The sequence below is a fragment of the Delphinapterus leucas genome, chromosome 3 (assembly GCF_059928025.1).
Source record: "Delphinapterus leucas isolate spDelLeu-1000000601 "Yukka" chromosome 3, BTC_Dleu_Yukka2, whole genome shotgun sequence".
Lineage (NCBI taxonomy): Eukaryota > Metazoa > Chordata > Mammalia > Artiodactyla > Monodontidae > Delphinapterus > Delphinapterus leucas.
In genome coordinates this window covers 33,253,780-33,271,285 of record NC_143131.1, presented here as the reverse complement: position 1 = coordinate 33,271,285, position 17,506 = coordinate 33,253,780, and the positions used below count along the sequence as shown (strand labels likewise).

Sequence of the window (17,506 nt, the reverse complement as noted above, 5' to 3'; positions counted from 1 at the left end):
GATGGCAATGTACTCGGATAAACCTGGGGCAGTGTTACTAAGGAAAGGGGGGAAGTGGACATTAGGAGGCAAGTGGTAGGTTCCGTCACACTGCCTTACCGTCTTAGGTAATCTTGGAGTGGCTGCAAGTCCCGGAGCTTGGAGTGGAAGCCTTCGGGCTGTCTGGAAGTCAGAGCACTCTCCTTGCTCCTTCCTAATCCCGGCAGGGCTCTGAGTTGTTTAGCAATTCCAGAGAAGTTCAGTGCAGAGCTCCAAGCACCAGTGTGCTGATAAGTGGTCCTAATGTAAATTGACATAAATGTGGATTTAAATACACTCAGATTTTTTCCCAGTTGGTGTACATTTGTTGAACATTAGTCTAAGTGTGATGGTAATTTATCAGCCAGGACGAGCTTGGTTTTATTGCAGAAACAACCCTCGAATCTTGTGTCCTTATTTTCTGCAGTGAAAATAAAGGATTACTCCTGCTTGAGTTTTGTGTCTATCTTGAGGTCAGCTGGCATCTCTGCCCCTTTTCCCTCCCTCAGGGCCACAGGCCAGGGGGCCCTCATCTCCCAGTGCACCAGGATGGGAGGGGAGCAGAGCCTGCCTGGCTTTTAGAGCCTTCCTGGCTTTTAGAAACTGTGACTTTCACTCACTTTCTCTACAACTAATATCACATGGCCGTGCCTTGTTTCAGAGGAGCAGGGAAGTGCAATCCTCCTGTGAATCCAGAAGGGGAGAATCCGAAAAATCTGGTAAATAGCACTACTGACCACTGCAGAATCCACAGAGAAGAAGTTATCCTGGCTCCAGGAGTTCACGAGAAGCAGAGCATAATGAGGCTGTGGATTAAGCGCTGATGCTAATTGTCTGTGATGGTCTGAGGGAGCGTTGACTAAGGAGTGTGAGGTCCAGAGAGGCTGTCAGAAGCGTGGTGGTGGAGTAGGAATACTCAGTTTTCTCAGCAGAAACAGGACAGAAAGCCATTCCAATCTGAGAGAATATTGGGTACAATGGTATCAATGTATGAAAAAGCATGATTTAGAGAATTCGGGTGGTTTTGTGTTGCTGGCACGTAAAGAAACCCACACACGTGAGGTTAGCCGACCCTTTCAAGTCCTCAGTCCTAAATTCGCTTAGGAATGTGAAGAGGCCTGTGCGGGGCAGGGCGGTGATGCAGGAGACACCCAGAGTCCTTTTGCTTGAATTAAAATTTTATGGGAAATTAGAAATGTATGTGAATAACAAAGCGTGTAAACATGCCCTATAAAGATACAGAGGGCCATGGAACCACAGAAGAAAAATTCACTTTTGTCTGAGAGGTAATGGGTGGGAACTAGAAGCACTTTGAAAGCGGAGCTGATGAGAACATGAGAACATTTTGTACGAGTGAACCGTGAGGCAAAACAGAGGAGCAGACAAGCTGGTTGAAGCCTCAGTGATGGGGACCCTGTAGTGGTCGGTCCAGAAGGGGGGTGTGGGGGGCAGGGTGTGTGCAAAGGCAGGGTTGGGCGGGGTTTGAAGGCCATGCTAAAGCCCTGAGTTTCTTGATAGAATCGTCTCTGCTTACTCTCTTGACTTTCTGATACAGTCTGGTTATTTTTCCTACCACCACATTGATGGACTTTCCATTTACCTCGCTTTTTTGCAGTCTTAAAATGCGATGTAACCTGTCATATTTTTGTATACAAAAGAACAAAGTATTTTCCACTGAATTTTGTGTTAATCAAGTTTTTATGAAAATTGCGCTCCATTTTATCTGCTAATTAAAATTTGATTTCTTATATTGCAGGTCCCATTCTTGTTATCGATTGGAGAAAAATGTTAAAATCCCAGCTCTTTTACCTGGTGATCATGAAATAACAATAAACCCTTTACATGATTTTGGAAGTTTTATAAGTAAATTCACACTAAATGAAAAAAACGTTTGTAAGTATTTGAAAAGAAAATTGATTTGAAAATAACTCAGAATGGTGCCTTTGTTAGTATTGTGCTGCTTTATAATTGACAGGAATTTACCATTCTTTTATATATTTTGTTAAACTAATATTCTCATTTACCCTGCGACCATACTTCCAATTGTGGAGCATAGTCAAGATCAAGATGGAAGCAAACTCTTCCTCTGGTCAGTCAAATAGACGTCACACAAGTTAAGGTTCTTCCCCCGGTTGGATTCTCTTCTCCTACCCCTCTACTTCGTCGATTCCTGCATGCCTTTCAGAATTCCTCAGCCATCCTTAGGAAATAGTCTTTGATCATCCCCTCCCAGAGGAGACCCCATTCCTTTCTTAACGTTCCTTTAGGCAGTCTGTATTTCTCTTTTGTGGTATTTCTCACAATTGCATAAATAATTTATTATATAATTAGGTGCTTCCTGTGTATTTCCTCTACAAGAAAATGGGTTCCCTGAGGGCAGAGACTTTGTCTTCTACACCTAGTGTCTAGTCCAGTGCCTTGCACATAGCAGGCATTTTTTATAGATGTGTTGACCGAATGCCTAGGACGTATGTTACAAGCTGGGTGGAAGCATGAAATAAATCCAGGCTCTTGGAGATGGAAATTTTGCCATGCAATGAGACCTTAAAAACTCCAGTGGTCTTGACTCTCTTAATGGTGGGGTAGGCAGGTTTGTTGCCTTCTGACAACTATTATGGGATGGCATCATAATGATATTACAGTGAGTCTTATAAGGATGACTTATTTTGAAGCAAGGGAAAGAAAATATAAGCAACTTGGTGATCTCTCCAATTTTACAGGCAAGGTGCATGTTTGGAGTGGTCTGTGTCTGACATAGCACAGATTTTGAAAGGATAATAGCAAAGCATGCTGTCCAGGGACTTAGAACCGGTCTCATTTTCTGGCTGAAGTATTGTCTGGGTAAAGTGCTACTTAGGGCTGTTTTCAAGATAGAGAAGAGCCATGTTTGTTATTTTCTTTCTGTAGTTGTATGTGAGATACATGTGAGATGGTTTTGTGCAGATCAGCCATGATCCCAATACCCAGGAAGAAATATTGTTAATGCTTACATGTGTTCTCTATGTGTGTGTGTGTGTGTGTGTGTGTGTGTGTGTGTGTGTGTATTAAACAGTAAAGTTTATATTACTTTATTATAGGCTTATCAGAAGATATAGATTTTCAAGTTATTATGTAAATAAATCTACATTATAGCTGCCTAGTATTCCATTGAATGGAGGTACCATAATTACTTTGTCATTGATTTTTTTTTTAGCAAATTGTATTTTATTTTATTTTTAGCAAATTATATATTTTATTAAAAATTTTTTTTACTTATACTATTTTATTATAACCAATTACCACATCCTTTTAAATAGAGGCCTTGTTAAAATTGAACTAGATTGATGTCTTTTTTTTTTCAGTTATACATATACATGTATCTGTTCTTTTAAAAATTCTTTTCCCATTTAGGTTGTTACATAATATTGAGCAGAGTTCCCTGTGCTATGCAGTAGGTCATCCTACTGTTGGTTATCCATTTAAGATACAGCAGTGTGTACATGTCAATTTCAAACCGGGGCGGGGGGCGGGAAGTGTGTGGGGGAGGGATAGCTAGGGAGTTTGGGATTGTCATTGATTATTAACATTGAGATTTTTATTTCTAGTCTTTCAGCATTATTACCAATGCTTTAATGAACAGTTTTTGCACATATATGTTGCTGGATTTGTGTGATGATTTTCTTAGGCTAAATTACTAGAATTGGGAATGCTACATTAAAGACATCCGCTTTTTATGACTCTTGATGTCCGCTACCAGTTGTTCCCCCCACATTTTGAATCTTTTTGCATTCCCACAGACATCATATTAGAGCCTGCCTGCTTGTCTGCATCCTTGCCAGGACTGGGTATTGTCTCTCTCTCTTAGTTTTGCGATTTCAATCTGATGGCCCCCAAATTATAGCGCTGTTGTTTTTATATTTCTGTGATTACTCTTCTAAATTATCATTTTTATTCTTTTCTGAACTATTTATATCCTTTGTAAATTTTCTCTCATGTTGAAATTCATCTTTTTCCTCATTAGTTCACAAGAGCTTTCTGTATAGTATGGTTATCACTTCTGTCCTATTTGCTACAAATACTTTTCCAAGTTTAAAATTTAAACTTTGTGGTGTTTTTTTATACCACCGATTTTCATTTTTATATAATAGAATCTCTTGATATTTTTCTTCATGAGTTTTTGGTTTTGTTATCATGCTTAAATCTTTCATCCATCTGGAATTATTTTGTACTAAGGTATGAGGGAATCTAACTTAATTTTATTCCAGATTTTTAAAAATTTCCCCAGGACTCTGTCAGAGAGCCAGTTTGTGCTGTCTGCTTTTTCAGTAGGGATTGCGAAGGTTCTGTCTGGGAAGCTACTTGAAGATAAGTGTTAGAATTCGAAAGGCAAATCAGGACAGACTCTAGGTGACTTACTTGATTAATAGTTCACTGTTTTTGCATAGCATGTAATTTGTTGACAGCATTTTTAATAATAATGGGCCTCATTGTGATTTGAATATTAGATTAACAGTATCCTAACACTAAGATATTACTACTGCTACTCAAGTAAGAAAAATACTGATAGGAAAATGAAAAGCAAATTAGATGAATATAAGAGAGGGAGGTGGGTCCATCAGCAAACCTTTGAACACCTGTCATATGCAAGAGATGCTGTGAAATGATAGTGGAGCTGTGCATTAGAAGATTTGGGTTCTTTGGCAGTTTGCTACTAAATAAAAGTATGAGAAATTAAGTTTTCTCCAAATCTTAAGATGCTTTCAAAAGTATACATATAAAGCAAATAAGATGTTTAACACATATACATATATCTAATAAGCTTCTTTTTTTAAATTTTATTTATTTTTGGCTGTGTTGGGTCTTTGTTGCTGCACGTGGGCTTTCTCTAGTTGTGGCAAGCGGGGGCTACTCTTTGTTGCGGTGCGCGGGCTTCTCTTGTTGTGGAGCACGGGCTCTAGGTGCGCAGGCTTCAGTAGTTGCAGCATGCGGGCTCAGTAGTTGTGGCACGCAGGCTTCTAGAGCACGTGGACTTCAGTAGTTGTGACACACGGTCTCAGTAGTTGTGGCTCACGGGCTCTAGAGTGCATACTCAGTAGTTGTGGTGCATGGGCTTAGTTGCTCCGCAGCATGTGGGATCTTCCCCGACCAGGGATTGAACCTATGTCCCCTGCATTGGCAGGCGGATTCTTAACCACTGCGCCACTGGGAAAGTCCCCTCTAATAAGCTTCTAATTGACAAGGGAAAGCACAAAAATAAGTCTTTGTAAGATTTTTAATCTCTAAGTTTCTTAAAATAACCTAAAAATTTGCATCTGTATGAGGCAGAATAAATAATGTGGATCCTATAAAAGAGCTGGGAAAGCTACCATCTTCTGATGTTCTAAGGCAGAAGGGGCATGGAGGTTATGGGTAAAGATAAACCAGCTTTATTTAAAAAATAAACAAGACTGATGAAATTTTTTCTAGCTGCAGAGTTTGTAGTTTCTAGAAAGCAAGCTAACATTGTCCTCAAGTGTATTTTAGCTGGAGAAAAATGCAGATGACAGTTCGTGGGAGCTTAGGGGAACTTCCCTGGCATACAATGAAGAAGTATACTATGAAGTCGTGAAAAAACTGTGTTTAATCTTTTCATTTGTAATTATGGCTGTTACTGTCTTTAGCTGGAAATATTAGATACGACTTGGGTTTTGAAGAATAGCCCACTGCTATTTAGATAAAATGTTAATTATGTGTACTTTTCAGGGAGGGAAGCATTTTAATAGATGAGTGCTGCCTTAATAAAGTACTCTCATGTTTAATAATTTCAAGTTACTACGTTGTGACATCTTGGAACATTTGAAGGATCCGTGTTCTTGGCAGCCTCTGCCCTGTGTGGTTGCCTTGCCACCTTGAACTTGTCCCTCCTGGCACTGAATCAGCTTGTTACTCCTCATTTGCTCCTTCTTTTTTAAAAGCAGTTTCCCACTTAAACTTCTCGTGTAAAGCATCCTCCACTGTCCTTATGTAGCTGTGTAACTGTTGACTGCTGCATATTTTAGGCTTTAATCCACATGTTCTGTTTCCTGTGCAACCCTAAACATTTTACGTAAATCCAGTGTAGAGCACTGTGATCAGTACATTTTAAGTAAGTTTAGTAAAAACTTACTTTTAAGTTCCAGGACTCAGTTATATTACATATAATTTATATTATATTAGTCTGCTTTGCCATTTTTGTTCTTCAGCACGTTCAGCCACCCTCTCTCTGTCAGCTCTCGCAGTTGTGCTGGAAGTGACTTTACTTAATGGTCCTTGAACTTCGTGGGGCAGCACTAGGATAGATATGGGGCCTGAGAGCCTGTGACTCTGGATTTCTTTCAACTTACCTTCACCTTGCTGTCATTTGAGGAGAGCACAGGCAAGAAAGAGCCCTTCATACCAGAAAGCCTGAATTTCATAGAACGGAACAGGCTCATACCTTGTGTGTTTTCCACTGATCCCCACATTTTTCATTAATATACTCATTCCTTATAGGTAGGAAGACTTGAAGATGTTGAAGAATACCTTACTCTTTCGGCTACCTTTTTGTTTTGTTTTTTTTAAGTTTACCAGTTTCTCCCTGTGAGAGGCTCTATCCTTGAGCATGGTTTTTCTCTTAACCTTTTGTACTACAGCTTCAGAGCCTACTGCCCTGCCAGCCTTCTTTCTCAGGAATTGACGGTACCCTCACCAGCATCAAAAGAGCACCAGTGGTCTTTTCTCAGCCTTCCTCTCTGAACTCTGTTTTCTTGGGCCTGGACGGCAACCCATTTCTTTGTATCTCAGTGATCCCAGATTTCCTCTGGTTTCCTTCTGCTTCTACGTCATTCCCTCTCGGGATTCTTGCTGGGGTCTCTGGCTCCTTGAAGGTGTGACTGTGTCACTAGCTCTCAAACAAGCTTCGGCTGTTTTGTGTCGGTGTGTTATGTTCATTTCTGAGCTGCACTCAGCGAGCTCCTCTTGAGTCTGTGTGCACTCTCTGATTGGTCCCCATTCTCACTTACTGTCTGCACCTCCCCCCTCCGTTGATGGTCTTTTTTTCCCCAACACTTAGTCATCCATGGCCAGACCCCCACATCTCTTCACAATTGTCCCTGGTTCCTTTTGCCTTTCTTCCTGCTTTCTGGGCTAGTGACTTGAAGAAATCTTAGATGTTTTCATGTCTTGTTATTACTAATCCTTCATTTCTTTGATCCAGTGATTTCTTTGAAATGCCCATTAGATTTTGTCCTTTCTTTTCCATATATGGCGTCCTGAGCCACATCCTTATTACTATAGCCAGGCTTTCTCCAGCTGTCTCCTGCTGGATCACCTTATCTCTTTCTCAGTCACCTACAGACCTGTTGCACACCACTGCAAACCAGCCTTTCTGAAGGACTTCCCAGATCCTGCCAAGTACTTCTTAGAACCTTGTTGGCTTCCTCAACTCAGTGCTTTGGTCACTACCACGGTCTTGCTGCTGTTTACTGCTGCCTATGCCAGTAGTAGCTCATTGCATCCTCAAGTGGGTAACTTTCCCTAGCATTGCAGGCTGTGACTGGAGATGAGTGGGGAAGGGTGCAGAGAAAACAGATGGAAAGGTTTACCAAGGCCAGCTCTCCATAATCTATACAAAGGGAGCTTTTTTACTTCTCTCCAATGTTGTCTGCTTGGAGATTTCAGACCCAGTGACACTGGCATGTTGTGGGAACTCAGTTGCTGTTTGTATTAGAAGATGTATTACGGATTTGAAACAGCGGGCTGGTAAATAATTTTCTCAGATTTGGCTGATGAACAACTGGGAGCTGCTTATACAAATAAATACATGTATTTATTCTCTTTTTTCAGTAGGAGGTGCAAGAATTTAATCCTTAATTGTTTTTTGATCAAGAAGTAGAGTTTAACATTAGTTGATTAATGGGATTATAATATGAAAAATAGTTACTTATTTGACTAAGTTTTATCTTTTGTTTCCTTTTTTTAAGCCTTCATTCCAGATGTTCCAGAGATCTTGGATTTGTCTGCTGATTTCTCAACTTCTACATTACACCTAAAGTGGAATGACAAGGGTTCTGTTTTTCCACATCACTCAGATGTCATCTGGGAAATTAAAGTTCTACGTAAAAAGAATATGGAAATCGTAAAATTAGTAAGTTTGAACAAAAATAGTTTTTTTCCTGTGACATTAAAGAAACTGAATACTTTTTTATAATTTTAAAGTGGCAACAGTGAACCTTTAGATTATTAAAGAAGTAAATCAGATATCCTTTGGGGGTTCATTAAAAACTGTATGCTATGCCTAAAAAACTCACTAAATTAATGAAATAATGTGTAACCATTATAGGAAGTTCAGGAAATTAAGGGAGGATTGATCCATGATTCTGCCACTTGAACATAGTAAACAATATCTTTGTGTATTCCTGTCAAACCTTTTTTATATGCATGTTTTTACATAAATGAAATTAAAAATATACATATAATTTAATTTATATATTACTATAAATTATCTAACACAGACATAAAAATAAATGTTTTGCAACATATTTAGCCATAGTAATTGTTGAGAAATCTATAAGTATAAATCTATAAGTTTGTATAAATCTGTAAGTTGGAATAAATCTGTAAGTTTGAATTTATCTGAATCCAAAATAACATTCTTATATTTAATAGTACATGGTTTTTTTTTATCTAATTTTAAAATCTTGTTTATGAATAGTTTCCTAATGATCCATCTTTAGTTTGTTATTAATCTAAGGAATAGTGAGATATAGCAGTGAAAAGTATTGACAGCTAGTACATGGGAATTCCCTCTTTCATCCTTTTCCTCTTTTCCTCTTTAATGCACTTGAAATATGCCTAGTTACAGACTTAAGAATTAGAAGACCATGATTTTACAGTTTATTTGCCTAAGTACATAGATAAAATAGTAAAGATAATAAATAGGATTATTCTGTATTTCGTAGTCACTGTATTATTTTTCCTTTTTGACAACCTATGTATTACATCCTGAAACAATAGCAGCCATAATTGTAGTTATCTTGTTTCCAATGCTTCTGGCATTCCCCTTCCCGGCACTATTGTGAAAGCTCTCTATATGTTAATAGTTTGCATCTTCACAACAGGCCCCTGGGGGAGGCTCTATTAGCATCACCCCCATTTTACAGATGAAGATACAGAGTCACAGGAAGACATTAAGTGGAGGAGCCAGGAATCAAACCCAGACAGTTGATTCCAGAGTCTGTGCTCTTCCTTAACCAGTACCATCTGTATTGTATTACATAATCAGTATACTTATTTTCATCTAAGATGCCCTCCCTTTCCTTTTCACCTATACAAATTGAATACACATTTCAAGACCCAGGTCAAATCCTATCCCTTATTTTAAAGCCCATTCTAATTACCTCAGTGTAAAAATGCTCTCTCTTTTCTTGAGTTTTAATGGCAATTCTTGTGTGTCAGTCCGATTTGCAGCTGACTGTGATATAGCTCTACCATTGTTGTCTCAAAACTATTACTTATTTAAAATTGTATTGTGTAGCTTTTTTTATGGCCTAACATTTTATATTCTGCGTTACTACTTACTGGCTTAGGATGACTTCTCAAAACCTCCTTTTTCTTATTTGTAAAATGGTGCTAATATTTGCTGTAGTAAATGATATGATATTTATAAAGCTACTAAACAGCTATTAGTTGTTATTACTTCCTTTGGGAGCTAGATGGTTTGTTTGTTTTTTTAACTGACTTAGGGATGCTGGAGTAAGAGGGATACTCTTTGACATGTAAGTGAAATCAAACATAAATGAATAGAAATATTATTCTAAGGTCATGTAACTCATTGCCACAAGGTGTGTAACAAGACAGCAATGGCAAGATAGTAATTCCCTACTTTTTGGAATATGATCTTTGGAGAAAAATCTTTCTATGGGGAAAAATAGCAAGAGGCAAGAAAAATAGAGCTAGAACAAATTAATTTTAAAAAGTTACTCCTGTCCATAGTAAAATATGACATTTTTATTTATAATTATATTATTAGTATTAGTATTTAAGGTAGAATTGCTTATAATCAGTCATTTTATGACAGGTTATAATGCTATTATTTTGTAATAGCTTAAAGATCATGAAACACTATAAATGTGAGTTTCATTTATAAGTTTAATTTATAGTGTTTCATTTATAACTTGACATTTTCTGCCCGCAGCCTCACAAACAGCTGTGGAAGCTTTGCACTGCGCAAGCCAGGATGTGAATGATGCCTGGGAGTTATGCAGCCCTCTCTCCTCCTCTCATTTTTCTCTCTTGTAAACAAGGAATTCTTTTAGCTGATTCTTTTATTATTTGTCTCCATTTTTCCAGATAGCCTGCTTATGTTGCTGTTATTATTATTTCAGGTTTTTGAGCAATGTTTTATTAACTTCCCACAATGGAAAATGAGAATTTAGTCCTGCCTCACTTCCCAGCCCAGGGACACACACTCGCACGTATGTGCACTCACATGCGTGTGCACGCACACGCACGCGCTCTCTCTCTCTCTCTCTCTCTCTCTCTCTCTCTCCACTTCTTATTTTTTTCCAATATCATTATGTTATAATTTTTGGTAGACCAGTATTCATTATTTGGATTACAGTAATGTAAACACTATTTATAACTGAACCAAATAGTGTTTACTATTCTTTTCCTTTTTTTTGTACATCTTCTTGTATTGTCTTGTACTTATAGTTTTTATTTGTCTGCTTCATTAATTCAATCCTAAATTCTTTCTATCTGTCGAAATGTTCAAACAAACATCAGTTTTGTCTTTCTGAATACATCTCTCGGGGGGCCTTCTGACTTACTTCCTGACCCTTTTCATGTAAGAGCTCATGTGGATGCTGCCAAATATTTGTATAGCACAAAGTGTGGCAAATAGCTGAGTATTCTGAGGTTTCTCAGGAGCTCCAGCAGCCTCCACTCCCAGTAGCCAACCCTTGGTTTGAAGAGATTAATACCTGGGTATACCTATAACCCATTCAAGACAAACCTCTATGTTTTTCAACACATTTGTTAGGAAGCTATGGTTTATCCTCATTCAGAGGATTCCTTTTATAGTTGTCTTATGATGGATCCTCTTTTTCCTGAATTCCTTGTTTCCTCATTTTGGTGGAAGCATAAATTCTAGTAGTTATTTGCTATTTTTTGTAGATACTCTCTGCTAACTGCGGTGGTGGCTTACAGATATATTTTATTTAAAAAAATTTAAATTAGTTGCCAGGAAAATTTAAAAGACTGTCAATTCCAAATATTGAGAAGATGCAGAAGGATTGGAACTTTCATACCCTTCCGGTGGGAATGTAAGATGCTACTTGATGACTACATTGAGATACTACATTTCTGAAGATGTCTATTCTGCATTCACTCATGATTGCTAGTTTAGCTGGGTAAAAGATCCTAGGTTGGAAAATTTTCTCAAGATTTTGAAGGCATTGTTCCATTTGCTTCTCATTGTAGATCTATCTTCATCTCTTGTGCTGGACACTCTTTAGGCCCCTTTCAGTCTGAAAACACATGCCTGTCAGCTTGGGAAATTCTTATTTTATGTCTTTGATTTCCTCATCTCTTTTTCCTCCTTTTTTTCTTAGAACTTCTGTTCTTTAGAAATTGTACCTTTCTGACCTTTCCTCTAATTATCTTATCATTCTTACATTCCATCAGTATTTTGCTCTATTTTCTGAGCAATTTTTCCTAAAGTTTATCTTGCACTTTTGAATTTCTATTAATATACTTTTTAATATACAAGCGATCCCTTTTCTTAGTCCTTTTTTTAAAAAAAATTTATCATTTTCTTGTTTCATGGATGCAATATCTCTTCTTATCTTTGAGGATATCAGTGATTTAAAATTTTTTTTCTTTCTGTGCATTCTGTTTTTTCACATTGCTTTTTTGTTGTTGTTGTTTTGATCTTTGACTTTCACATTAGAACTTTTTCTCCACTTTCTGGTCATCCTGGTTGCTGCTCATATTTAAGTGAGTGGTTCTTGAAAAATAAAACAAGTCTAATTGGAACTTTTGTTTGCCTGGGTGGGACTTGTTGGCTGGGGCATCACTGTATGTGATTAGGATGGGCTGTCAAGCTGGAAAAATCTTAATATTATTTTAGGTTTTTATCTTGACCTGTTCATATGCTCCTTAGAAAAGTTTGCTTAGACTCTTACCTGGTGAGTATGTACCTGGCCATCAGTATCCTGGGGGCTGAGTAGGGAAGAAGGCAGGAGTGCCCCAGCCTTTAGAATGCGTAGTTAGTTACCATTGCCCATCTGCTTTCCAGTGTCCAGAATCTTACCAGTATTGTTTCTTCAATTTTTTGCCCTTGTGCATCTGTGCCTTTAAAAAAAAAAAAATCTTGTACTTTTGTTCTAGAGGAATTTCATGAAGTAAAGAGAAGGAAGTACATTTATTTAATCTGTTGTCTTTAACCAGAAGTCCCAAGGTCTCTTTTAGTATATCCTCATATATTTGGTTGAAATCTTGCCCATTTTCCACAATTGAAATTAAGCTTTCTATATTATTATAAGTTGCATATTTAAAAATAAAATTTGAAATATATGACACTTATATAAAAAAATAATCCAGTCTAAAATAATAGTTTATTTTGTCGAAATGCTCTCCTCTCTTTGACTTTAACCCTTGGAGATAAAAAAAGCATTAACTGTTTTTTCTCCATGGAAAATGGGACCATTTTAGGCAATGGTGTATTTTCTCATGAACTGTATTGAATGTTTTGGAATATTAACAACTTGTGTAATAATGAAGTAGGCCCTAAAGTTGAAGAAGTAAACATAAATGAATCATAATTATTGTTACTACAACTCTCCTTTTATGCCTTATAGAAAACAGATAGTTTTACAAAAGAACAAAGCTTTGATTTACTTAGCTGGTAATTGTATACAGTCTGTTGTGTTTTTTTTAACCCTAAGAGAAAGCAGGACATAGTACTTGGAAATAGAATTTTGTGTTTGTGTTCATTTTGTAGGTGACCCACAATACAACTCTGAATGGCAGAGATACAATTCATCACTGGAGCTGGACCTCAGACATGCCCTTGGAGTGCGCCACTCACTATGTGGGAATTAGATGCTACATTGATGATCCTCAGTTCTCTGGTCGCAAAGAGTGGAGCGACTGGAGCCCACTGAAGAACATCTCTTGTAAGTGCATATTTAAAGGATTTTCATTTCAGATGAATTAGATTAGTCTTGCTTAAGGGTAGGGTTTAGCTCACGGTTTTAGTTCTCTGAACCCCATTTGGATGCATGAGGGTCACCTGGGGATCTTCCAAGTCTTCTGCCCCAGAACATTTTGATTCAAAAACTCTGAGATAGGCTTCAGAAATCTGTATTTTTAAAGAACATACTGAGTGATTAGATAAACATCCAGGTTTAAAAAATCACTTTGAATAGACATTGGGAGAACATTTAAAAATTTTATGTAGGCGGTAATGAGATCAAGTCCATATTTTTAAAATAGAGCTCCCAATTTCTTGCCCATAGAGCAGACTGCTGTGAGCTGCAGTTACTGCAGAGAACATGGGAATCCGCAAGTATAGGACTTGCCTGGCAGTCCAGTGGTTAAGACTCCGAGCTTGCAATGAAGGGGGCGCAAGTTTGACCCCTGGTCGGGGAGCTAAGATCCCGCATGCCAAAAAAATAAAATAAAATTAACAGTGTGAATCTGCAGGTATATCAAAAATCATCTGTACATTGAATAAAACTCATGCAGGTATAATGTTGGCAGTGTGAGAGAGGGCCTAGAAAATTGTTGACAATAAAATAAAGTGCTTTAAAAGGCTGGTAATCATTGTAGATTATTTACTCTAGTGACAATATGGAGAAATGGATCAGAGGGAGGAAGGACTGGAAGCAGGCAGATTAATAAGGAGAATCTTGTAGTTCAGCAAAAGACAGTGAAGGTATAAAATAGGACACCTGGGTTTAGAAATGAAAAGAGGGAAGAAGTATGAAAACACTGAAGAGACCGAATTAGAATTAGTGACTGGTAGGGGAGAAATAGAGCCGAAGATGACTATTAGTTTGGGCAGCTGGGTAGCTGGTGATGCTGTCCAATGAGACAGAAACTATATGAACAAACTAGGTGGGAAAGATAAATTTCAATTTTAATGTGTTGAGCTTGAGGTAGCTGTGAAGTGCGTGGGAGCAATTTCTCATTGTCAGTTGGGAATACAAATTCGGCATCCAGGTGATTAGTTCGAACTGGAGATATACAGTTGACCCTTGAACAACTGGGTAACCCCCAGGGGCTCCGACCCTCCATGTAGTGGAAAATCCACACATAATTTATAGTTAGCCCTCCATACCCGTGGAACCTCCGTATGTGTGCTTCCACATCCGAGGATTCAACCAACCGCAAATCCTGTAGTACTGTAGTATTTACTATTGAAAAAAATCCACACGTAAGTGAACCCATGCAGTTCAAACCCGTGTTGTTCAAGGGTCAACTGTGTATTTGAGAATCGTTAACATACGTGATGTGAAAATTTTTAAATCTTGGAGGTTAACGTAACTCAAGGAAAGGGGCATGAAGACCAAGGACACATCTCTTAGAAGCTTGTATGAGGAGGGGAGGATGGAAGAAAATGAGGCCAGCAAAACAAACAGCAGCCAGAGGGTTAAGAGTAGCACAAGTAAGTAGTCTACACCCCAAGAGAGAAGGGAGTTTTGAGAAGGAAGACTTTAGGCAACATACCAGATGCTGTGGAAGCTGAAGGAAAGATTACTACGACGTGGCCACTGGATTGAGCAGTTAGGCCGTGGAGCCATTTAGTAAAGTGGCCAGAGTAGAAGCCAGGTTGCAGTAGATTAAAGAGTGAGTAGGTAGAAAGGAGACTAGAGATAATATTTTTAAATTGGCTATTTAGGAAAATAAAAACAAAAGGGTGACTTTAACCTACAGAGTTGGGATTTTTTTTAGAAAGTGCTTTTTAGGATGTGGAGTATTTAACCATGCATGTAAGCTGATGGAAATTAGGACATCTGATCTAAATACATAGAATAATTTCAAAGGAATGGAATTATTTAATGTGTACCTTTTTCTTGGTGTGGATTTTTCACATGTGGATAGACCCACTTAATTTGAACGTTTAGACTTCTTAGATATTAACCTGTGACCTTACACGGCGACCTGCAGTCCCCTCTACTCCCCCCCCCATCACCCCGTCATAAGTAAATAAAACCACACACATTTTTATTTCTTGTGTATGTCTTGCTCCTTTGAAACCTGGGGGGCATACCTTATCTTTGGGCCACCATAATTACAAAGTACCTAACAGTGTGTTTTATGTACACTGGGCTAATTTATGTAAAAGACTTCTAAAGTATTTATAATTCCTTTTGCTCTTTCTAGGGTCTCCTGATTCTCAGACTAAGGTTTTTCCTCAAGACAGAGTGCTACTTGTAGGCTCAGATATAACAGTATGTTGTGTGACTCAAGAAGAAGTGTTATCAGCACAGATTGGCAGTACATATTGTCCCCTTATCCATCTTGATGGGAAAAATGTTGCAATCAAGATCCGTAATATTTCTGCTTCCGAAAGTAGTGGAACAAATGTGGTTTTCTCCGTAGAAGATAACATGTTTGGAACAGTTATTTTTGCAGGATGTAAGTATATAATTTTCTTTTTTTTAAGAAAAGAGTTCCTATTAATCTGTTTTGGTCCTCTTTGAAAGCCTTAATGCTTTTTCCGGGGGATGATTTTATTTCTTTCTTATTTTTTTATTCTTTGATACAAATGACATATGAGGGTACCAGCATTTTTGCTTGTTTTAAGATGAGTTCTAAGCTTGTTTTCTACATACCTGTATCTATATAATTTGTAGCTTTTGTAATAAAGATTTGAAACATTCATCTGCTAATTTTTAGTTTAAATTCTTAGTTAACAGCTTTGTTGAGTCAAGGGCAGGTAGTATATAATATTTCTTACTCCTACATCATTTAGGAATTTTTTCATATAAATTAATTTCCCACCTAATTAAAGCATACCTTTTTTTAAAGTACCTGAATTAAAGAAATTGTAATGATTTTACACAAAATCTTTCAAAAGCATAACCTACACTTCTCTGATGAGAGGAGGGTGGCTGCAGGACATGGGGGGAGGAAGAGTCCCCCTCTCACTGTGTTCTGTGTCTGATGTACTCTCCGTAATGCAGGGGCATCTTTTAACCTGGTCACTTCTACATTCCATGACGTTTCCAAAAGTTGTTGTGGGTGGACTGCCCTACCTATATGGCTTGTGTTGTGCATCCACAGATACTTTTTTTTTTTTGCGGTACGCGGGCCTCTCACTGTTGTGGCCTCTCCCGTTGCGGAGCACAGGCTCCGGACGTGCAGGTTCAGTGGCCATGGCTCACGGGCCCAGCCTCTCCGCGGCATGTGGGAATCTTCCCGGACCGGGGCACGAACCCATGTCCCCTGCATTGGCAGGCGGACTCTCAACCACTGCGCCACCAGGGAAGCCCCACAGATACTTTTGTATTTAGAGTTTTTCTGTCCCCTCCCCTGTGGTAACTGTAATGTTATAATGCACTGATGGCTTTGCCTCCAGCAGTGCTTCCCTTCCTGCTCACATTCGGAACTTAAAGTTTCTAGTGGTCCAAGGGTCTCATGAATAAAGTGTGTGAAATGTAGTGAATGGATTTTGTCATTTTCTTTTGCTCACTCAGTGATTTTTCTTATGCTTTTTTTTTCCTTATGATTGTCAGTTATGCTGTGGATCAGCCGCTTTCAGTCACTTTTTTACTTCCATAGAAATTTATGATAAATTACATTCAGTTGCTGATAGATTCCCAAGGGAAGGGGATTAGGTGCCCTTCTCAGCTTGATGGCTGTAACCTTACTCTCTTTTTGCCTTCCAGTAAGGCATTTTGGAATTCAAGTGAGAGTGAGGATATATTCAAATTTAAATTTTAGAAATTTAAAAAATTAAATTTTCTTTCCTAAATGGAATTTTAGGAAGTGATGTGCAACATTCCTCACAAATGATCATGGAGTCTAAGTAAAGAACCAGTGTAGTGAAACTGCTTGATAAGTGATACCAAAAAGTGAGATACTCACTTAAAAGAATGAAATAAAAAATTAAAACTTAAAAGATGAGAATATTCACTGTTTTTATTGTTTCTAACAATGTTCTAATCTTTTATCATAGTGCTATTTAGTTCATAATTTAGCTTTCATTTATAACATTTGGAGGTTGAAATATTGATCAATATTTGTCATTTCAGGAACAACAGTAACACTTCACTTCAGAGGGAGCTCTTTAGAAACTTGCAGCAAGGGCAGACTGTGGTGTGAGTTAGGGATCAAGATTTACTTTCCTTTCCCTTATGGGTAGCCTGTTATCCCATCCATTACTGAAAAGGCTGAAAAGAATGTTAGAATCAGCTTGTCAGTTTTCCCCTACATACACACATACACATTCAAACGTGCCAGGATTTTGATTGATATTACATTAAATCTATCAATTTAGGAG

General features: G+C 38.0%; 1 protein-coding gene across 3 annotated transcripts in view; it reads left to right on the top strand.

Moving 5' to 3' along the window:
* The window catches only part of LIFR (LIF receptor subunit alpha), a 93,794-nt gene that overhangs the window by 35,983 nt on the left and 40,305 nt on the right, over positions 1 to 17,506 (top strand). For all 3 annotated transcript variants that reach the window (XM_089908788.1, XM_022598901.2, XM_089908787.1), the window contains 4 exons: positions 1,775 to 1,911; positions 7,977 to 8,140; positions 12,998 to 13,172; positions 15,385 to 15,639. In XM_089908788.1, coding sequence (XP_089764914.1) covers positions 1,775 to 1,911; positions 7,977 to 8,140; positions 12,998 to 13,172; positions 15,385 to 15,639 — 731 coding nt within the window. The remainder of the gene's footprint in view (positions 1 to 1,774; positions 1,912 to 7,976; positions 8,141 to 12,997; positions 13,173 to 15,384; positions 15,640 to 17,506) is intronic.